Source organism: Chiloscyllium plagiosum, unplaced genomic scaffold (assembly GCF_037043375.1).
Source record: "Chiloscyllium plagiosum isolate Xiang-an unplaced genomic scaffold, Cpla_swu_hap1 HiC_scaffold_17, whole genome shotgun sequence".
Taxonomy (NCBI): domain Eukaryota; kingdom Metazoa; phylum Chordata; class Chondrichthyes; order Orectolobiformes; family Hemiscylliidae; genus Chiloscyllium; species Chiloscyllium plagiosum.
Window position 1 is genome coordinate 32,260,474 of NW_028270155.1, and position 24,313 is coordinate 32,284,786.

The following is a 24,313-nucleotide window of genomic DNA, read 5'->3' on the forward strand; positions in this document are numbered from 1 at the left end:
TGTTAAAAAATATCCCTGTGGGACAATGTAACAAAAGATGGTGTAGTCCATATGAATGATTGGTAGTTTAACGTTGAAAAGCTGCAATTTTTTTCTACTTCTGCATGATACCACGATGTGTAAGTAAATTCATTCAGAGTTTGGCCGCAATACTAGTGAGGAATTACGTGATTCATGAGTGAGATATCGTTTTGAATGGTACACCCCAGTCACAATTTCTCTGGGCTGGTTGCCAGAGACCGTCTGCAGTCCCCCCCCCTCCTCATTTGCAATGCAATGCTTACTTTGCACTCTAATCTCCCAATTTGCAATCTGATATGCTTCCATTGCATTGTTTTTTGTGTGTGCTGGTGCAATGCTCAGGTCTTTGAAAATGACATGCTTGCTTTGAGATCCGGCTGGCGTTGATCTTTGGCACTACAGCGGTATTCTTACGGACTCGCCTTTTTTCTCTCTTCTCTTTCCTTCTGATGGTGCTTGCAGGAAGGTGGGATCGAGTCAGACTGTCTGGATGGAGAAACAAGGAGGGGCAGTAGCTCAGGGTAAGGAGCTTCTTACACAAAAACAGAATTAACCCTTTATATCGATCTGGAAGTTCTTTGTAACCTGCAGAGGTGAATATGCTTTTCACCACACGTTATGTATAGAAGTCATACTCATTAAAATATGGTTTGTGGATTCATTGTCAAGTCAAGAATATTTGTGACATACAAACTGGAAAGAAACAGTTTACTCATCTCTTCAGCGCGAGTCCAAAATGAAAGGGTTGCGCCCCTAAGCATTTACATTCATATCTTTGTTTTAATGTTCACTTATTACAAAACAACTATCCTGTAAACATATTCCTAAATGAACTCCTAGTCTAATATCGAGCTCAATAACGGTCAAAAGCTTGTTTAAATTTTATTGACATTTCATGTAGTCGCTTTTTAATATCAATCAGTAAGAATTGGTCTTCCGCAGATTTAATTCAAAATAAACTATTCATTCAAGACAGTTAATTCAGTGATTTCTAACAATTTGAAAACTACACAGTCCCTGAAGAGTATGTCTATATTTTGGGGCTGCTATAAGTTGAACTCTAAGGATTTTCTTTTTATTTTAAAAAATGTTTCATTTAATGCATATTTAAAAATGTTGGTTACAGTAACGAGACAGAAGAATTGGATTAGAACACTATGGTTGGGTGCCGAGGTGTCTGTGTGTGTGTGTGTGGTGAGGAAAGTCAATGTGTTATCCACATCAATATATTATTTGCTTAAAGTATTGATTCATTGTTGAGGGTTGGTTTTATTGGTGCCACTAGTGATCTCTAGCACTCTGCCGTTATTCACCTGAACTTTGACTTGAGCAATGACAAACTATTTAACCACGTGGACCACCACAGCTGAACCAAATCCCATTCTCAACCACCTGTTTGTTAAGATGAAAAAGGGGGGAATATTGGCCGATTTTCTCCTTTTATAACCCAAGATGGCAGAAACTGATTGTAACTGACTGCGCTGTACTTTTATACTTCAGTAATATCCATTGTCCTACTTTGGACTGGAGGAAAATTAGTTCATACTTCTGTTACCAACAGCTGACCTGTGGTCCCTGCTAGAACATTCACATTTGGAGGTTGGAAACAGAGTAAGGAAAGACTGGGCTTAACTGTGACTGCATTGCACTCTCCTAGCTGCATTGCAATGAGGAGTAATTCGTGAATACTCATCTCTGCTGCCTGACTGGGGCATCTGGTTGTCTGGAAATATACTCCTGGATCACAAGCGTTAGAGGAGAAAAATTAGTGGAGACATGGAGATGAACAACTTGAATTATACAGCACTTCAACAAAGCCTTACACAAATGGTATTTAATTTGTATAAAAGGCAAAACTGTTGGGAACAGAAATATGAACTACATTTCCTCCTGTCCAAAGTAGGAACAATGGATATTACTGATATGTAAAAGTACATGTAAAAGATGGATCAGAGAATGCACCATAACTGTGTTGCAAACATAAACCTTTGCTTGTCTAAGTGAACACCACAAGAGAAATAATTCTGTTTATCCATGTAAGTTCCCTTCTGTTCATGCATTTATAGAGCAGTCAGCTGCTTTCCAGCTTGTGCCGTGATCAGTCTTGCAGTCTTCAAGAGGTTGTGGTTTCCTCCAGTTAAATATTAAAATGATTGAAGCCATTGTATTCAGTAATGGACACAAATTCTATACATTCACAACAATTCTAGCCATTGTCTCGGGTCACTGTGTCAGACCGAATCAGATTGATGTAATTCCAAATTGACCATGAGTTTCCTCAAGCCTTCCCCACAAAGACTGACTATTGTCAACTTTAATCATTGCCTGTCTCCACCCCCTACCTCTGATATCTGTCAGTGAAAGCATTATCCATATATTTATCACTCAGAACATCACTGCAAGAGTTTCTCTAGGTTTCTTCCTAGATTCTGTCAGCCTAGCTCCATTGTCAGGGATCTATCCTCAATCATAAAATCAGAAGTGGGATGCTCATGAATGATTGAAAAAAATTCAGCACCCTTTGCAACTCTTCATATACTGAAACAGTCCATGGCAGGACCCTGATGCAACAAGTAGCAGTTGTAGCATACAAGTGGCAGGCAATGACTAACTTTAATAAGAGAGGTTCTAACTAACTGTCATGGATATTCAACAACATTTACCATCAACGAATTCTTATCATCAATATTGCCATTGGTAGGGATTGCCATTGTCCAGAAATTGAACTCGACAAGTAACACAGAATCATAGAGATATACAGCACGAAAACAGACCCTTCGGTCCAACCCGCCCATGCCGACCAGATATCCCAAACCAACCTAGTCCCACCTGCCAGCACCTGGCCCATAACCCTCCAAACCCATCCTATTCATATAGCCATCCAGATGCCTCTTAAATGTTGCAATTGTACCAGCCTCCACCACTTCCTCTGGCAGCTCATTCCATACACATACCACCCTCTGTGTGAAAACGTTGCTTCTTAGGTCTCTTTTATATCTTTCCCCTCTCACCCAAAACCTATGCCCTCTAGTTCTGGACTACCCCACCCCAGGAAAAAGACTTTGTCTATTTATCCTATCCATGCCTCTTATGATTTTATAAACCTCTATAAGGTGAACCCTCTGCCTCCAACAACCATAGCCTGTTCAGCCTCTCCTTATAGCTCAAATCCTCCAACCCTGGTAACATCCTTGTTAATCTTTTCTGAACCCTTTCAAGTTTCACAACATCTTTCCGATAGGAAGGAGACCAGAGTTGCACGCAATATTCCAACAGTGGCCTAACCAATGTCCTGTGCAGCCGCGACATGACCTCCCAACTCCTGTACTCAAAACTCTGACCAGTAAAGGAAAGCATACCAAATGCCTTCTTCACTATCCTATGTACCTGTGACTCCACTTTCAAGGAGTTATGAACCTGCACTCCAAGGTCTCATTGTTCAATAAAACTCCCAAGGACCTTACCATTAAGTGTATAAGTCTTGCTAAGATTTGCTTTCCCAAAATGCAGCACCGCCCATTTATCTAAATTAAACTCCATCTGCCTCTTCTCAGCCCTTTGGCCCATCTGATCAAGATCTTGTTGTAATCTGAGGTAACCTTCTTCGCTGTCCATTACACTGCCAATTTTGGTGTCATCAGCAAACTTACTAACCATATCTCCTTTGCTCACATCCAAATCATTTATGTAAATGATGAAAAGGACCCATCACCGATCCTTGTGGCACTCCACTGGTCACAAGCCTCCAGTCCAAAAAACAATCCTCCACCATCACCCTCTGTCTTCTACTTTTGAGTTCTGTATCCAAATCGCGAGTTCTCCCTGTATTCCATGACATCTAACCTTGCTAATCAGTCTCCCATCTGAACCTTGTCGAATGTTTTACTGAAGTCCATATAGATCACATCTACCGCTCTGCCCTCATCAATCCGCTTTGTTACTTCTTCAAAAAACTCAATCAAGTTTGTGTGACATGATTTCCCACGCATAAACCAATGTTGACTATTCCTAATCAGTCCTTGCTTTTCCAAATACATGTATATCCTGTCCCCCAGGATTCCCTCCGTGGGCGGCACGGTGGCACAGTGGTTAGCACTGCTGCCTCACAGCGCCAGAGACCCGGGTTCAATTCCCGATTCAGGCGACTGACTGTGTGGAGTTTGCACGTTCTCCCCAAGTCTGCGTGGGTTTCCTCCGGGTGCTCCGGTTTCCTCCCACAATCCAAAAAATGTGCGGGTCAGGTGAATTGGCCATGCTAAATTGCCCGTAGTGTTAGGTTAAAGGGGTAAATGTAGGGGTATGGGTGGGTTGCGCTTCGGCGGGTCGGTGTGGACTTGTTGGGCCGAAGGGCCTGTTTCCACACTGTAAGTAATCTAATCTAATCTAAAAAAAAAACTTGCCCACCACTGACATCAGGCTCACTGGTCTATAGTTTCCTGGCTTGACCTTACCATCTTTCTTGAACAGTGGTACCACCTTAGCCAATCTCCAGTCTTCCGGCACCTCACCTGTGACTATCAATAATACAAATATCTCAGTAGGAGGCCCAGCAATCACTTCTCCAGCTTCCCACTGAGTGTCAGGGTACACCTGATCAGGTCCTGGGGATTTATCCACTTATATGCATTTAAAGACATCCAGCACTTGCTCCTCTGTAATATGGACATTTTTCAAAATTTCATCATGTATTTCCCTACATTCTATATCTTCCATGTCCTTTTCCACAGTAAACCTTGATGCAAAATACTCATTTAGTATCTGTCCCATCTCCTGCGACTGCACACAAAGGCGACTTTGCTGATCTTTAAGGGGCCCTATTCTCTCCCCAGTTACCCTTTTGACCTTAATGTATTTGTAAAAACCCTTTGGATTCTCCTTAACTCTATTTGCCAAAGCTATCTCATTTTCCCTTTTTGCCCTCCTGATTTCCCTCTTAAGTATACTCCTACTGCCTTTACACTCTTTTGAGCATTCATTCAATCTATCTTGTCCATACCTGACAAATGCTTCCTTCTTTTCCTTAACCAAACCCCCAATTTCTTTAGTCATCCAGCATTCCCTACATCTACCAGCCTTTCCTTTCACCCTGACAGGAATATACTTTCTCTGGATTCTCGTTATCTCATTTCTGAAGGCTTCACATTTTCCACCCGTACCTTTACCTGCGAACATCTGCCCCCAGTCAGCCTTTGAAAGTTCTTGCCTAATACCGTCAATATTGACCTATCTCCAATTTAGAACTTCGACTTTTGGATCTGGTCTATCCTTTTCCCTCACTATTTTAAAACGAATAGAATTATGGTCGCTGGCCCCAAAGTGTTCCCCCACTGACTCCTCAGTCACCTGCCCTGCCTTATTTCCCAAGAGTAGGTCAAGTTTGCACCTTCTCTAGTAGATACATCCACATACTGAATCAGAAAATCTTCTTGTACACACTTAACAAATTCCTCTCCATCTAAACCCTTAACACTATGGCAGTCCCAGTCTATGTTTGGAAAGTTAAAATCTCTTACCATAACCACCCTATTATTCTTATAGATAACTGCGATTTCCTTACAAATTTGTTTCTCAATTTCCCTCTGACTATTAGGGAATCTATAATACAATACCAATAAGGTGATCATCCCTTTCTTATCTCTCAGTTCCACCCAAGTAACTTTCCTGGATGTATTTCTGAGAATATCCTCCCTCAGCACAGCTGTAATGCTATCCCTTATCAAAAACACCACTCTCCCTCCTCCCTTGCCTCCCTTTCTGTCCTTCCTGGAGCATTTGTATCCTGGAACATTAAGCTGCCAGTCCTGTCCTTCCCTAAGCCATGTTTCTGTAATTGCTATGATATGCCAGTCCCATGTTCCTAACCATGTCCTGAGTTCATCTGCCTTCCCTGTTAGGCCTCTTGCATTGAAATAAATACAGTTTAATTTATCAGTCCTACCTTGTTATCTGCTTTTCCCCGCCTGCCCTGACTTTGACTCTCCTTTGTTCTCAACTGTACCAGTCTCAGATTGAAATCTTTCCTCACTCTCCCCCTGGGTCCCACCCCCTCTATCCCCCCCTCACCCACCACCACCTTACTAGTTTAAATCTTCCCAAGCTGCTCTAGCAAATCTCCCTGCCAGTATATTAGACCCCTTCCAATTCAGGTGCAATCCCTCCTTCTTGTATGGGGCACTTCTACCCCAAAACAGCTTCCAATGATCCAAAAGTGTGAATCCTTCTCCCGTAACACTAGCTTCTAAGCTATGCTTTCATCTGCTCTGTTTGGATCAGGGAAGTGGGACAAGTTTCATTCGGGATTATATTCGGCAAAAAGTTAATTTGTTTTTAAGATGGGGGCGGCACGATGGCTCAGTGGTTAGCACTGCTGCCTCACGGCACCAGGGTCCCAGGTTCAATTCCAGCCTTGGGCGACTGTCTGTGTGGAGTTTGTACATTCTCCCCGTGTCTGTGTGGGTTTCCTCCAGGTGCTCCGGTTTCCTCCCACAGTCCAAAGATGTGCAGGTCAGGTGAATTGGCCATGTTAAATTACCCGTAGTGTTAGGTATAGGGGTAAATATAGGGGTATGGGTCTGGGTGGGTTATTCTTCAGAGGGTCAGTGTGGACTGGTTAGGCCGAAGGGCCTGTTTCCATACTGTAGGGAATCTAATCTGTTTACCATTTGTTAGAATATATTAAGATAATCTTTCCAAATGCCAAACTCAATGCAGTTGTCTCTTTTTACTAAGTTATTCATTACACCACAGAGTTATTTAATTTTGCTAAAATCCACAGGGACTAGCCTGGCACATGCTGAAGGATTTTGACCAGACCTCAAGGTTTCTGCAAAGGTCACATGCTTGCAGACATGGGTACAGTAGTTTGCAATTCCCTTGCAAACAACCACAACTAACAAGGAGACTGAGTAGAGAGGCATGTAGAGTAGGACAAGCTATTTAACAAGGTGTGGTGTATTGAGCAACATGCAAGGAAAGCTGCACAATTACTGGGATCTGGAATTTGAAGTATCATTCAGTGATGCAGACCAAACCTTGAAGTTCTTGTGGTACTGCATCCAGATCCTAAGAGTTAGATGCCTGGAATTTACCACTGTATGGTCCCAGTGCCTTTGCAGTTGGGCCGTCTTGGCTTATTGATGGAAGCAATTTGAAAGGGGAAACAGGCTCAGCAGAGTAGAGCATATATAAACACAAATGCACTCACTGCACTGATTTTCTCCCCCATTCGCCTTCCTTTAGCAGGCCTGATCTATCTTGCCTAGGATTGATTCTCTTTAATAATTAACCTATATTGTACTTGCTAATCAGTAATGCCAATCCTTTGCTGACTAAAGCCCAGTTTATTCTTTTTCCTTATTTTTCTGATCTGAGCTTCCAATCTGTTCACTTTCTATTTGAAAATTGAAAAGTAGCTGCATCTTTAATAATCTTTTAGAGCATTTTTCAAACTTTTATAGCCAAAGACCCCATTTCATGGGAAATTTTTAAGCCTGCCTTGTTCATTATACAACAGCTCAATTTAACCAATACCTTATTTGAGGTAATGTTTCATTTATATTCTGCAAGCTTGCTTTAAAATGCACCAGCACTTGCTCCAGTCAGAGGTGCAGGCTCGCTTTTAAGGACAGCAGGTGGTCTTGAATTTGTGCTGGCATCCTCATGATTGAATACTTCCTGCTCTCATTGGCATGTTGACAACAATCTACTTAGTACTCACTGTATGTTCTTTTTGTTTAAATGGGCAGACAGCATGTAGTTTGCATGTTGCCGGCATCAGAATAAACAAGCACAGTTGAAACATGAGTTGCGATCCTTGTTTCCCCTTTTCAAAGAGTTACTGAATTTAGAGACTGGATGTGAAGATGTGTGTGGAAATAACTGGCTAAATTAACAGAGACCACATTCTAAACTGTTCCTTCTCTGCTGTACAGTTATTGTGCCAGAAAATCATCAACATGACTTTAATTTCCCAGTTGGTAGATACATAGATATATAGCATTAGCAAGATTATGTGCAAGAAATATAAATGCATAATCACTTGGGAGCAGATAATATTTTGTTATGAACAAAGGCTAAGTAAGTGATGTACTAAAGAATTCATAGATTAAATTACGGAGTTCTTTATTAGTGACTAAATAAATTCTTTATAGACATGATGCTTTTTGGCTTGTAGCAGAGTCAGGGAGGGGTATATAGACAATTAACCTGTCCATTAAACAAAAGGAATCCTCCTGTCTTCTGACAACTATCAAAGAACATTGATAACTACTGAGAAGGCTGTGATTCATACAATCCTCTCCTCCAGGTATAAGGCCACAAATATGCGATGTTGGTGGTGGCAACATCACAGACTAACATTTATATTCCACAGACATTTGTGAGTGTGGTTAATGATATGATAATGAACAGATAATCTGTTTTTGTGATGTTGACTGGAAATAGTAATGACCATGACACAAAGGGTAGTTATCCTCCTTTAGGGTGCAAAGGAATTAAACCTTTTGAAGGAGGCAGTAAGGGAGCGGTAATGTGGCTGGACTAGTAATCCAGAGTCTCAGAGGCTAATATTCTGGGTTATAGATTGACATTACAGTATGCCAGATGGTAAAATTGGAATTCAATATAATGTGAAACTTGAAAGGGTTCAGAAAAGATTTACAAGGATGTTACCAGGGTTGGAGGATTTGAGCTATAGGGAGAGGTTGAACAGGCTGGGACTGTTTTCCCTGGAGTGTCGGAGGCTGAGGGATGACCTTATAGAGGTTTACAAAATTGTAAGGGTCATGAATAGGATAAATAGACAAAGTCTTTTCCCTGGGGTGGGGGAGTCCAGAACTAGAGGGCATAGGTTTTGGGTGAGAGGGGAAAGATATAAAAGAGACCTAAGGGGCAATTTTTTCACACGGAGGGTGGTACGGATATGGAATGAGCTGCCAGAGGAAGTGGTGGAGGCAGGTACAATTGCAACATTTAAGAGGCATTTGGATGGGTATATGAATAGGAAGGGTTTGGAGCGATATGGGCCGGGTGCTGGCAGGTGGGACTAGATTGGGTTAGGATATCTGGTTGGCATGGACGGGTTGGACCAAAGGATCTGTTTCCATGCTGTACATCTCTATGACTCTATAAAATATCTAATGCGACCATTGTTCATTGTTATAAAAGCCCATCTGGTTTACTAATGTCATAGAGTCATAGAGATGAACAGCATGGAACAGACCCTTCGGTCAAACCTGTCCACGCCGACCAGATATCCCAACCCATTCTAGTCCCACATGCCAGCACCCAGCCCATATCCCTCCAAACCGTTCCTATTCATTTACACATCACTATTTACACATCACTATGTTGAGACCATCACTATTTTTTCTCATTTTTGGTTTAGAATTGTGAGTTAGTTGAGAATTGAACTTTGAACAGCAGCTTGATTTGAAAGAGAGAACAAAAGAGTGGTGTTTGCTGTTGGGAACTGGCCTGGAAAGATAATGCTTTATGTTGGTTCCAAGGACATTGTAGACAATTCAGCACAGAGATGTTGTCATGCTCAGGGATTGGCAGCTGGTTAGATGCTGAATTGGTCAATTGAGGGAGAATGTTAAAACAGAAAGAAACATGTGAACTGCTGCTGACTGGGATTTTAGGCAGGAGGCGATTTTGCTTTAGAAACTACTGGACTGGGAAGCAGCTTTTTTGGTTTTGCTTAACTCTAGTTATCCCCCAGTTTTTAACGTATTGAAGTTCTGAGAAAAGAACCCCAGATTGTAAGAAACAAGTAAAAGTCTCCAGCAGTTTGCAGAAATTGTTGATTTTGGAATTCAATCAAGATACACAGTCCTACATGTATGTAACACAAACAATCTTCAGAGGATTTTATGAAAGCCCTGGTATTCATTGTTGAAGTAGTATTCAACTGGCAAATTATAATTCTTTTATCTTGAGAAAAATGTATACCTAACTGGGTCTGTCAGTCTGTGTGTAAGATGGTGTTTATATTCAAAGAAGATTGGGCTTAGATCATAGATATTAATTAGTTTGCCTTGTAGTTTATCTCTGTTTTGCTAAAATTATCTTTGTGACAATAAATTGTTAACTTTTGTTTAAGATATAAACTTGGTGTCCAAGATCCATTATTCATAAACTCTGGTTAGGAACAATTGACCAGTTTTCAGGTTTATTTAATATTTTAATTTCCCTGTATTGTGAGTCCAGTGATAGATAGGCTGATTTAGTTTGGCTTTCTATCCCTGTGTCATAACAGGAAGGAAACCTGGCTCCCTAATTGTCCTGACCGACATGTGGTTCCAGATCCACAGCAATATGGTTGACTCTTAATTACCCTCCGTCATGGCCTAGAGAGCCAATTAACTCAAGGGCAACAAATGTTGGCTTTGCCAGTGACATCCATATCCCATAAAATAATAGGAAAAAAAGCAGGCAAATGAGACCTCAATGTAATATGCTATCTAAAAAAAATGCAGAGCTCCCTGAGTACTGCATTAGAGTGTCAGCCTTCATTTTATATGTTCACCCCTGGAGTGGGACTTGAATCCAGAATCTTGTGGTTCAGAGGCAAGAGTGCTACCCACTGGGCTACAGCTGACACAAGGTCAAAATCAATGCGGTAAGTAACAAATTAATATAAGATAAAATTTAAAATATCCTTTCATGCAGAATTATCAATTCCTTTATGTAATTTAGGAAAGTCTTGCTTTTCATCTTTGATGTAGACTATCATTACATTACAATGGACTGCTTCCTCAATTGATGCTGCAGAAAATAAATATGTAATAACTGTGGAACACAGAATGAACAACTCACTGTCACATCAAGATAAAACCAGTAAATGTTGGGAACTCACAGTAGTCTATCAACATTTGTATGAAGAACAGAAGTAGCCAGAGCAGGTGTCAAGATGGGCAATCATGCTTGATAAGCCTCATACAATTCCTTGTTTGTGGGTAATGATAAAGTTAAGTAAGGAAAATGTTGTGTATGCACGCACCATACCTGACCTTTAGAAAAACGTTTGACAAGGTATCACATGGAGAAACACAAGAGATAAAGTAAGGTAGATAAAGTAAAGGCAGGCCAGCAAACTGAAGTAAGAATTAGTGAGAAGGAAGAAAATAGAGAATAAGGGTTCGATGTTAATTCCTGGCAAAAAGGGGGCAATAGTTTGGAAAGACCTAATCTTCCCTTGTGGGAATCCTCTATCTCCACAAAGAAAAACATATTTTTCCTCACTCTCTTTATGTCTGGGTCCTCTTCTGATTTGGTTCAGTTAAGCAAGCAACATGCAATGGCTTCCATATACAAGTTGGAGTTAAAGTTATAGTCAGGACCTCCTGGTACAATTGAATCCTAAACTGTATACTTATACTGGCTTTGTGCAAGCAGCTTAGCTGCTGAACTAGAAGCCTACAGAAGACCTGAGGTCTATAGATACCCCAGCCTATCCACACAGTTTCTCCTGGGGCTGGCCAGGGTTTCTGGAATCATTAGATTAAAATAGTGAGATTTCAATGGATTCAGTTTAGGGTCAGTTCTCTTACTGTCTGTATTTGTGAATATTAACAATTTGGAGTCCTAAGGAAAGTGACATCAAAATTTACAGAGGCTACCAAAATATAAAATACAGCTCTTTTGTAGATCAAAGGAAGCTGTAAAGGGATATTGACAACATGAGAAAAAAAAAACTAAAAAAAATCTATAGGTGGAATTCAGTATCAATGACAGTAGATGTGAGGTGATATATTTTGGTGAAAGAGGGAAGGCAAACATTACACAGTCATGGTGCTGTGGAAGAGCAATGGGATTTGGAGATACAGGTTCACATGGTATTAACAATGAAAAATCAGGTTGATGAGACAGTTAACATATCCAATAAAAATCTTTAGCACTAGAGCTACAGAACATAAGGGTAAAAATAACTATAAAAATATGTATAATTTTAATAAGACTGGTATGTAGTATTGGAATCTTCATTACTTAGCAATGACATTGAGTCCTTAGTGAGAATACAGTGCAGATCCTCTTGGATGTTGCTTGCTATGAGGAATTTTCTCTACACAGATGCTGGCAAACTTTATGTGTTTTTCAGCATTTCACAATATTAGCATATTCATTTAAAAAAAAAGCCAATACACTGCTATACCTTTACATATTTAATTAATAAATACCTGCTAATGCTTCAAAGAAGGTGTTCTTAAAGGATTATGATTTTACTAATAATAGGGCCATTAAACACTGCAGCACATTTATCGCTTATCTTAACGTTCTGTCAAAAGCAGAGAGATTTTTATGTGTTTAGTAAGTTTTACAGATAATTTTTGACTGAGGTAAACGAATATTAAATTATTAATTTTTCTTCCTAGTAACCTTATCAACAGTACAGAAATAATGGATTATATATTTGGTCTTGTGTACAGCTGCTTTTATCATCCTACTCTGCGTGGTTTTGTTTGTTTCTCTTTTGGACTTTAATATATTGAATCTTTGTTACTATGGTTTCTTTGTATTGTAGAATGCACCATCGTTGAAATGAGAGAGGATTATATTTGATTTTTTTCCTTCATGCCATGTAGTGCAGTTATATATTGGCAACACACCATTGTATTCTTGCTGCCAAAACAGCTGTCAATATTTAATGAGTTACGAGCTGAGAAATTAATTAGTTACCACCCTTACCAGATGGAGGCAAGTCCGACAGAAATTGCTTTACATAAATGATTTGTACACTGAGGTTTCTCCAATATGGACGCTCAATATTCATGCAAGCATGCACAAATACATACACACATGCTGTTTCCACACAGTGTATATACAGAAACACAGCACACATTTCTGAATAAGAAAGGCCCCTCCACGCAAGCTCATTATCTATAAACACACAAAACCTGATACACATATAGACACACTCACTCTACAACTGAATTTATTCTGTATGTGTACACACTTTCAATAAATCCAGTCTATTATATGCTGACCAGAATCATGCTATGTTTTACAAATTCTCTCCACAGAGAAGCCAGACACAATCAAATATCTCACTGTTCTCGGTCACTTTCTGACATCCAACAAGTAAATGCCTTCAGTTCTACAGGACACATGCATATACAGAATGCATGAGACAGACTTCATAATTGGTGTGACTAGAGGGACTTACATGGAGGGATTTTAAAAGATGATTTGGTGAATCAAGAACCATTTTAGAGCAATGAAGGAGGGATTAATGGATGAAATTTTATTGCATTTTTAAAGTAATATATTTTCTTCTTTCCCTCAATTCCCAAACTAGGAGAGTTTGACAAAGGCAAACAGAGTCCAAAGAAACCAAAGGGTCAAGAAGAGTCAGCTAATTCTGAATCTCACATTGTTGCTGCTGAGGAGGAAGACGGAATCCCAATTTCCACATCAGGGCTACTGCAGGTGGTAGAGAGAAGGCGTAAGTATGAACTGCCCTAATTTAAATACAGTGGCTACAAGAGCAGGTCAGATGCTAAGAATACTGCAGCAAGTAGCTAATCTCCATTATCCTTTCGGGCAATGCATTCCAGATCACAGAAGCTGACTGTGTGAAATTATCTAATAGTGGCTTTGCTTCTTTTGTCAATTACCTTAAATTACTTGGTTACTTACCAGGTGTGCTCTGGTTACTTATCCTTGTCCCATTGGAAAGTTTCACTTTATTTCAAATCCAAGTTGAAACTATTTTATAGGTCTCTTTTATATCTTTCCCCTCTCACTCTAAACCTATGCCCTCTAGTTCTGAACTCTCCCACCCCAGGGAAAAGACTTTGCCTATTTATCCTATCCATGCCCCTCATAATTTTGTAAACCTCTATAAGATCACCCCTCAGCCTCCGACGCTCCAGGGAAAACAGCCCCAGCCTGTTCAGCCTCTCCCTATAGCTCAAATCTTCCAACTCTGGCAACATCCTTGTAAATCTTTTCTGAACCCTTTCAAGTTTCACAACATCTTTCCGATAGGAAGGAGACCAGAATTGCAAACAATATTCCAACAGTGGTCTAACCAATGTCCTGTACATCCGCAACATGACTTCCCAACTCCTGTCCTCAATACTCTGACCGATAAAGGAAAGCACACCAAATGCCTTCTTCACTATCCTATCTACCTGTGACTCCACTTTCAAGGAGCTATGAACTTGCACTCAATGGCCTCTTTGTTCAGCAACACTCCTCAGGACCTTACCATTAAGTGTATAAATCCTGCTAAGATTTGCTTTCCCAGAGAAATCAAAGTTAACGTTTCGGGTCAAGTGACCCTTCCTCAGAACTGATGGTAGCTAGGAAAATGTCAGTTTATGTGCAGAATGGAAATCCCTGACAGAGAGGAGCTGAACGTCTTCAAGGTGGGCATGCCTCGAAGAGTTGTGTATGCTGAAGAAGTTCTGCTTCTCTCTCTGATGGGATTTCTATTCTATAGAAAAAGTGATATTTTCCTAGCTACCATCAGCTCTGCGGAAGGGTCACCGGACCTGAAATGTCAACTTTGATTTCTCTTGATTTGAAGGTGCCAGTATTAGACTGGGGTGTACAAAGTTAAAAATCACACAACACCAGGTTATAGTCCAACAGGTTTATTTGGAAGCGCTAAATTGCCCATAGTGTTAGGTACATTAGTCAGAGGGAAATGAGTCTAGGGGGTTTATTCTTCAGAGGGTCGGTGTGGACTTGTTGGGCTGAAGGGCGTGTTTCCATACTGTAGGGAATCTAATCTAATCACTAGCTTTCGGAACGCTGGTCCTTCCACCTGATAAAGGAGCAGTGCTCCGAAAGCTCGTGCTTCCAAATAAACCTGTTGGACTATATCCTGCTGTGTGAGTTTTAACTTTGATTTCTCTTCACAAACGTTGAGCTTTTCCAGCAACTTCTGTTTTTGTTCTGATTTACAGCATGCACAGTTCTTTCAGTTTTTATTCTACATTCTAACTTGTTTTAAATTCCTCAATACAGTGCTCCAATACGAGTGATACATTCATTTCAAACTGTTACTGTATTTTTACTGGTTTTCCCCAGCATTGTCAGGAAGGGCTGCAAACTGGATTGGGAATTGGGCCAGGTGACCTGGAAAAAACTGAGGAGGCTGCCAGTTCCCAAGAAGGAAAATCTGCCTGGGGGCTCTGGCTTTTTGTCCAGCAATTAAAATAATACAAAATAAAACATTCCTGCAGTCCTATACCTCTCTCAATCCCCTCACCCTCACATCCGTACCAAACCATACCCCCTAATGACCTCTACCTCTCACCACAAATCCTCTTATTCCTATGCCAACTATCATCCAATACCCTTTCCCCCTTCACTTATCCAAGCTCGCCTAGAATCCCCAAGTAAACAAGCACACAGAAAAAATTGCTGAACGTTCTTTATTACGGATTACATTGTGTTGAGAAAAGCACTCTCATTCATAAAAACATTTTGATAGATCTTGACAGGTCAGATGGACCAAGGGGTTTGTGCACCTTTTACACACAAGGGTATGTGACAATACCTGACCACTTCTCCGAGGTGATCCCTTCGCAGGGATATCTCAGTTTTGCAAAGGACTACCCTGCCTATCCATGGAGAACAGACCTGTTCTTAACTGGGCTCTGCTTCACAAAAGAGCTATGGATCACCCCAATCCCATCTCCTGATGAGCAATACCTGATTTGAGTGTGTAATTTAGGATTCCAAACATCTTCTGTCATTGCTACAGGGGAGACGCTTGTTGTCATGTCAAAAATCTGGGCCTACATCGTTAATTATAAAGCCCAGGATCCTTTTAGCCTTATTAATAACTTTCTCAACCTGTCTTGTCTCCTTCAATGATTTATGTAATTTCCCCACATTCCTTTGCTCCTGCATTTGATTTAGAATTGTATTCTTTAATTTATATTGCACTTCCCCACTCTTCCTAGCAAAATGTGCTGTTCTCTGCATTAAATTTCATCTACCATTTCCCTGTCACATCACCAGTCTGTCTGTGTACTCTGGAAGTGTATTACTATCCCTTTCACATCTCACAATACTTTCAAATGTTGTGTCATCCACCCAAAACCTAGGAACTTAATATATATCAAGAAGAGTAAGAGTCCTAACACCAACTATTGGGATACCATGTAACTTCCTCTAGTTTTAAAAACAATTATTCACAGTTTTTGTCTTTAATATTACTTACCCATCAGTGCTGTTATTGTCTCCTTTATTCTTGCTTATGTATATATGTCCCTTATATTTTGTCTATTTTGGTAATAATTTCCCAATTTTCAACTCGTGTCTATCTCTTAGCTCAATTTAAAACAAATTTAAATCATAGCATGGTCGTGGCACGGAATGAGTTAAGTTGGCCTATGGGCCCCATGCTGGCTCTCTGTACAGCAGTACAGTCAGTCTGATTCCTCTGCTCTATCCTCATAGCCCTGCAAGTTTTTTTCTTTTTATTTATTACAATTTTGTTTGTAATGTTGAATGTCTCCACTTTCACCACCCTCATTAACATGGGGTTTTGAGCTCATTAACAATCACTGCAGAAATAAAAAGTCATACTACCACTCCCCACTGCATCTGTTGCACAAACACTTTAATCTGTGTTCCTTAATCTGTGAATCAGCTTTGGGAACAGCTTTACTTTGTCTACTTTATCAAGACCTGTAATAGTCTTGCACAGCTCTATCAAATATACCTGCAATCTCTTTTTTTTAAATGAGAGAAATTCTAATTTCTTCAATTTCACTGGAGTTAATAGCCCTCATCTTTGGAACTATTCTTGTTAATTTTCGCTTGATCATCTCAAGGACTTTCATAACCTTCCAACAATGCAGTGACCAGAAATGATACTTTCTCTGGCCTGACTGGAGTTTTATCCAGTCTTTCTATTCAATACCTTCATTTATGAAGCCCAAGATCCCATATCATTCTATGTTCTGCACCTTCTTAGATATGCGCACATGAACCCCCAGATCTCGATGTCCCTCTGCACTCTTTAGAATTGTGCCATTAAGTTTATTCCTGTTCCTATCTTTCCTGGAAAATGCATCACCTCACATTCTGTGTTAAATTCCATTTCCAGTTGTCTGCCCATTATCCTAGTTTATCTGTGCCCTTTTGCTTTTGAATTTTATCATTTTTTCCGTTTGTTACACCTCGAAGTTTGGTATCATTGGCAAAGTTTGAAATTTACTCTATTCCAATAACCATAATAATGTCAAAAAGTATTGATCACAGCCTTATGGGACATAAGTATCTGTCACTTTTAGAAGTTATTGTTTACGATGACATATTTTTTGTCCATAAGCTAAATCTTTCATGCAGCCTCCCATTTGATGAGGTCTCGCTATTGTTAACCAGCCTTTAATTTGGTTAGCAATATGTATTACTTTATCAAACACTTTCTTAAGATTCAAATATATAATATTCACTGCATTCCATTTTTTTCAAATTCCCAAAAAAAGGTTAGGTCAGTTGAGCAGGATTTGTTTTTCTCAAATCCATGTTAACATAATTTAATTAACTCATTCCCTCCAAGTGCATGTTGTCTTTTCCCCTAGTTATTGTCTCTAAAATCTTACTAATATAAAACTGATTTGCTTGTAGTTACTAGGCATGACCCTCTGACCTTTCTTGAATAAGGGTGTCTTACATGCCACTCTGATGCTCTGGGTGCTATCTTATGGGAGAAAGTGAGGACTGCAGATGCTGGAGATCAGAGTCGAGAGTGTGGTGCTGGAAAAGCACAGCCGGTCAGGCCGCATCCAAGGAGCAGGAAAGATGCTGCCTGACCTGCTGTGCTTTTTCAGCACTACACTCTCGACTGGGTGCTGTCTTATGTTTGGAGAAGATTAGAAGATAATTCAAACTCTTCCTTTGTTCCCACAGGCATTTCTTCAGCAACCTGGGTGAAATCACTTAAACCAAGTTAAAAATCACACAACACCAGGTTATAGTCCAACAGGTTTAATTGTAAGCACACTAGCTTTCGGAGCGCCACTCCTTCATCAGGTGGTTTTGCACTTTCACGAATAAAATCCCATGAATACATTTGCACCTTTTGTACCATGTCTGCCTTCAAATCAAGAGGCAATGTATAAAGTCTGTGAAGGGCTAGGAATAAGACTTGACGAGATAGAGGAGAAATGAGAAAAGTGTAGGAGCAGATCCTGACAACTGTCATGCAGTAGAGTGTAGAGAGTAGAGCCAATTCACTATCAATCATTGAGCATACTGTATTTCAGTGGCACTTCATTATGAATGACAGCGAGAGGAGCTGCAAACTGGAAGGGAAACAGTTGCATGCACTTGGTCCATGAATCATTTTGGGAATTAGCCTCAGATACTGCAATTATCCTGCACACGTGGAACTACCCATCTCTGTCCTGTGGCACATAGGCTAATACAATTTAGTTGTGATAAGGTAGATTTCACCTTCTGTCGCCCACCACAGAGAAGTGCAGCACACACCACTAACAAGCGAATGGAACACACAAGATAATGACAAAAATAGGCAATGTCTGTTATAAATCGTGGTTTTACAACATCTTTTCAATCTGCACAGAACTCATCTGTTTTATATTGCAATGTCTTATAGATTAGGCATCAGTAATTTAGGAGGGCCTCCATGTATAACAAACTACATTCTTTGCATATTTCCATACAGTTATAATTTTGTATATTCACAGAGCCTCTCAGCAGCGTCTCGTCTCTTGAAGTACACTTTGACCTCATGGATCTGACTGAACTCACAGACATGTCTGATCAGGAACTTGCAGAGGTGTTTGCCGATTCTGATGACGAGAATCCATCACGTGATTCATCTACAGGTCAGTGTCAGTGAGCACAGGCTGAGCTATCTAGCCCCACTCAGCATTATTCCATTCTGTGATGGAACTAAAATTAGAACTACGTTTATATGAACACTAAAACTCAAAGGCAATAATTTGAGATACATAGATGAGATTAAAATTAAAATGAAGCTTCTTTTAAGAATTTGAATAACCTGGTCTATGATCCATACCTTCAGAAACATGTCAGAAATTAAAATATTTGAAGGAAATATTCTGGAGAAGCAACAGCACAGAATTAAACCATTTGGCCAGGCTACTCTTGTGCTTCACCTAATCTAGTTCCATTCCAGTACCTCATCTCACACGCCCCCTTATTGTATTACTTCCCTCTGTGCAGTTCATCATTAGCTAAGCAGAAGTTTCATTTTCAACATTTATTCAGTTGTGTAAGGTTGGACCTCAAAACGGAAGAAAAATAAGGTAATAGCAAGATTATATACCAGAATATAATGATCTTTGTTCTAATCCTGTGGCTGAAACCTTTGTTCATATTTTTGTTGCTATCACAGTTATCTAGACCAAAACTCTGCTGGCCAACTTCCCTTCTCATGGAGTCACAGAGTCATTTACAGCACTAAGAACTATGCCCATCCAGTCCAAATGGTTCCCAGGAAGAAATTCAGTGGGTTCCATTCCCTCACTCGATCCCGAGTCCTGCAAATTTTCCTTTGAATGCCAATCCTGGAAATCATTGATTGTTTTTGGCCTCTACCATACTAGTGGCAGAGTTCCCATAGATTGGCTACTGTATAGAAGAACTTCATTCAGACAGTTGTGTCTGTGCTGGCTGTTTGAAATTCAAATATTAAGTGTGTAAAATCCCATAGATGCTGTAAGAAAGTACTAAGGTGGAGCCAGCTTCAAACCATTCAAGGGGTTTAGATCAGAGTGGTGCTGGAAAAGCACAGCAGGTCAGGCAGCATCCGAGGAACAGGAAAATCGACATTTCGGGCAAAAGCCCTTCATGCTGACCTCCTGTGCTTTTCCAGCACCTCTGTAATTTAAACTCTGGTTTTCAGCATTTGCAGTCCTAACTTTGCCTAGTTCAAACCATTCAAGATAGTCCAAGCATTCATGTGAAATGACACGTCCGGTGGAATAAAATGTGGAAAATGATAAGAAATTAAGAAATTAGAAAGAGTACATTATAAAGGGAATTGGATGTCCTTGTTAATAAGTTACTGAAGACTAATGTGCATATGCAGCAAGCACTTAAGGATAATGGAACGTTAGCAAGATGATTTGAGTAAAATAGTGAAGTCTTGCTTCTCTTGCATATAATCTTGGTTAGACCACCTCTTAGGCATTTCATATAGCTTTGGAGCCCTTCCTGAATTAAGGATATTATTGAACATTTTACCAGTCTTGTTCCTGGCCTGAATGGATAGTCCTGTGAGGACAGGTTGGGCAAACTGGGCCTGTGTTCTCTAGAGTTTTGAAGACTGAGAGCTAGAATCATTGAAAGTTACATAATACTTAAAGGTATAGACAAGTACATGCAGGTAATCATTTCCCCACTACCATTTCAAAACAAGGAGTCACCACACAGGACCAAGATTAGGAGAAATGTTTTTACTTAATGGGTTCAGAAACTTTGTCTTTGTCTATAGAAATGCTTCTTAACATCACTCCTGAATGGTCTGGCCTTAATTCTCCAATTAGGTCCTCCAGTTCTACAATCTACAGCCAATTAAAATAGCATATCTTCATCTACTCTGCATTTCCTTGTTAATATCTTGAAGACTTTGGTTAAAACACCCTTTAATCCTCTAAATTCTGGAGACAGTAGGCCTAATTTACATAATCTCTCCTGATAACTGGGCTTCAAGGGAACATTTATTATTGTAAATCTACATTGTACTCCCTCTAAGATCTTCTCAGAGTGGCCCTTGATGGGGTGGTAATGAGCTGCGTTTTTGAACCACTGCAATCCATTGTGTGTAGATACACCCACCATGCTGGTAAGGAGGCAGCTCTAGAATCTTAACCCAGCAATATTGAAGGAATGGTTCTGTATTTCCAAGTCAGGCAAGCAGCTGGTTTGGAGGAGAACTTGCAGGTGATGCGGTTCCCATGTATCTGCTGCTCTTGCCCTTCTCAATGGAAGTGGCTGAGGGTTTGGAAGGTGCATTCTAAGGAGCCTTGATGAACGTTTGTATGTATCCAAAAAACAAACAAACACTTAAGCACATGTATTTTAAAAAGGTGGGAAAATCAGGAAATAGAATATTCTCATGTGAGCAAGGTATCAAGATAAATCTTACATCTTGGGGATGCTCATGTCTCTGTAGATGCATCCTCTAAATGTTAACATGTTATTTTGTAGAACTGAGCCAACCATTGATGTATCCAATCATCTCATGTGGAACACATTTAAAATCTCCTTCGTGGACAAGAGCCAAGAGTGAGCAGAGCAAGGACAGGAAGCACCCAAGTGATCCAGATGTTCCATTGGAGATGTCAGATCATTTTCACACAATTGAAACACACAAAAAACACTAAGGACTAGAATGGACCTTGCTTCAGCAAAATGTGCAGTGCTGAATAGTTCTGCTGCATCATTACTCTTCTCAAACATTCTTCAGTTTGTCGCTAAATTAAGTAGATTTACACCAACTGTACCTGCAGTGAATTACATGATATCTAAGGTATCAGTGAAGGATTTTTACTCCAAGTCGCCAAAGCATTGAAGATTAAAGTATCAACCATTGCCTGTTTTTATGCTTTTGGTACCATGCATGGGCCATTACTGTAACCTTTTTATTTCAAGTAATTCAGTCAGACAGATTTATAAGTTCTGAGAAAATCCAACTTGCAACAGAAAAGAATTAGTGTGGTTTTATAGATTTGCAGGCAGTAGCATTCAGTCCTTGTCTAACTAGCATTTGTTTTTAATTAGCTACTATAGTGATAAAAATCTTATAAATTGTCCATTTCACTTCATTTCAGGCTTAGATAAAAAAATGTTGACAGTCTGCTATATGCTCTTCACAGCAAAATTAATGTGTGTGTGTGTATAGGTAATGAATGCACAACAGGAAAATTATACCAGTAAAAATGTAAATAAGTATGGAATGTCTTGCCCATGACAATATTGAAAGAAGGCTTCCACTAAAAGGAAAGTACCAATGAATGTCTGTTATGCTTGGAATAAAACACCAAGAAAAAAAAAAGATATTCTGTATATTTTCCAGGGAACATCTCTGAGCAGAATTTCTGAACCAAACAAAGTGGATCCCAATAAGTCCTACTGAAGTTTTATTAGCACTGAAATTATTATTGTTATATAACATAAAACCACCATAAATAACATTGTTGGTTTTCCTTTTCCACACTGAATTTATTATGAAATATTTATATTTTTCAATGAATTGTGCTCCAAGTCTGGATTTGCAAAAACAACATACTCAAAGAGAAAAAGGCTGAGCTGAGCTAAATGACTAGCTCAGATTCCATGTGATTCACATGTTTGGACAAAGAAATTCATTTTGCAAGTTTTCATTCCTGTTGTACAATAGTCATTACCTGCAAACCAAAACATTGCACTACTTGAAACTAGCAACTAAACTGAATAAGATGGATGCCAATTTCAAGTTATCCTAATTAGGATTTAAAATGAAAAAGTAGCTCTTACATACTCTAAAAGGATACTAGCTTCCCCTTCACATAGAAGATATAATTTAAATGTTATAGATAGATTTAGGTGGCGTATCAAATGAAGTAGATTATTTTAGTCTAAGGCATACAATAGCACTCAGTAAATATGTCATGAACAGATTTGCTGCCTGGTGAACTGCCTTAGTTCAGGAAACTCTAAACGTTTTTATTTGCAAATGTTAAATTACTTTCTTCAGATTCACAAATAAGCCTCAAGTACTAATCATTTTGTTAGTTACTTTAAAATGTTACTATTACGTAGCATATCAGTTAAAAACATTTACCATTCAACAAGTGAATGTAAAAAAATAAAATGGAAGGTTTCTTGTTTAAAATGTCATTTCATTATTCATGTTACTTTGCTTGGTAACCTTCACACATAAAAGCACCAATATTCCTAATTTACCACATTTATAACCAGATAATGTATGTAGAGTTAGTATTCTCCATACATGGTTTGTTCATTATATTGTCTCCCACGTGACAATAATTAGAATGCAAAATAATCAAAAGATGGAATAAGGTTTAAATACTGCTATCAGCTAAAATTCAGCTGTTATAACTTAAACTTCTTTGTTCATCAAGAAACTAATAAGTAAGGACCAAGATACATGGAGAAGATATAGTGTTGAAAAAATAGAATAGATTCTGAAGTAATGATCAGCTGATGCCATGTTCTCATTTTAAATGACTAATGAAAAGGTGACAAGAGGCAGAGTTTCATTGCTTAAAATTTTAGGAAAGGTAGACTTAAGCTGGTTGGTGCAGTGAGTTATGATTCTCAAGAAGAAATTGAACATTACTAGAATGAACATGCTGATAACCAGAATGTTTAGTTGTCAAAAATCCTCACTTTTATTTTACTACTAATTAAGTTTATCGTGTAAAAATAACCACATAAGTATAATTGGGTAATTAATAAAATTTGTCAAACACATTTTCCAAACAGAAGGGAAAAGCTAAATTCCCAGTGCTACCATTAAATCGGCCAATTTCCACTAGAAAAACTGGATCAGGTAACAGGGCACCAACTCAACAGGGATACATGAATACGTAGACAACTAGTCAATCTTTAAAATATATCAACCAGTATTCCAAATGGCCAGGCATTCAAGATCAACATCATCAGTGCCTGTTAAAAGTTCCAAAGACAATGCCTTCCCATCCTAGATCCAACCCTCCAACTTGGCATTACCCTCTTGAACTGTCCTACCTGTCCATCTTCCTTCCCACCTATCCGCTTCACCCTCTGCTGTACCTATCACTATCACCCCCCATCTGCATCTATTTCTCGCCTTCCTAGCTACCTTGCCCCCCCCACCCCCAGCACCCCTCCTATTTATCTCCCAGCCCACTTGCCCCCTATATTCCTGATGAAGGCTGATGCCCAAAACGTGGATTCTCCTGTTTCTCAGATGCTGCCTGACCTGCTGTGCTTTTCCAATGTCACATTTTTCGACTCTGATCTCCAGCATCTGCAGCCCTCATTTTCTCCATACCTTGGTGACTGCTCTATACTGGTTGAGCCACAAGGGAAAAACAAGCTGCATTTAAAATAAGTTAATTACATTATGTGTATTTATATATAGATAATACATACGTGTTGTTGCCAGTTCAAATTTTACCAAGAGGTTAACCAAGCACAATCAAGACTTGCTTCCCTGATTTGTATGGGCAAATTACAGCTACTTTCCCAAGGTAAGTAATGGAATTGCAATGAGTCACGAGCACGGTGAGTCAGACACTTGCCAATTCCAATTAGCCATTCTGAGTTAGCACTTTCTGCTTCCCTG

The 24,313-nt window shown here is 39.5% G+C and overlaps 1 protein-coding gene across 1 annotated transcript; it reads left to right on the forward strand.

Moving 5' to 3' along the window:
* dbndd1 (dysbindin domain containing 1) lies at nt 1–22,728 on the forward strand. Its single transcript, XM_043706770.2, has 5 exons — nt 1–119; nt 484–542; nt 13,319–13,465; nt 18,699–18,839; nt 21,190–22,728. The coding sequence occupies exons 2-5, from the start codon at nt 512–514 to the stop codon at nt 21,363–21,365; spliced, it is 495 nt and encodes a 164-aa protein (XP_043562705.1). The 5' UTR covers nt 1–119; nt 484–511; the 3' UTR covers nt 21,366–22,728.
* Nucleotides 22,729–24,313: the final 1,585 nt, after the last annotated feature.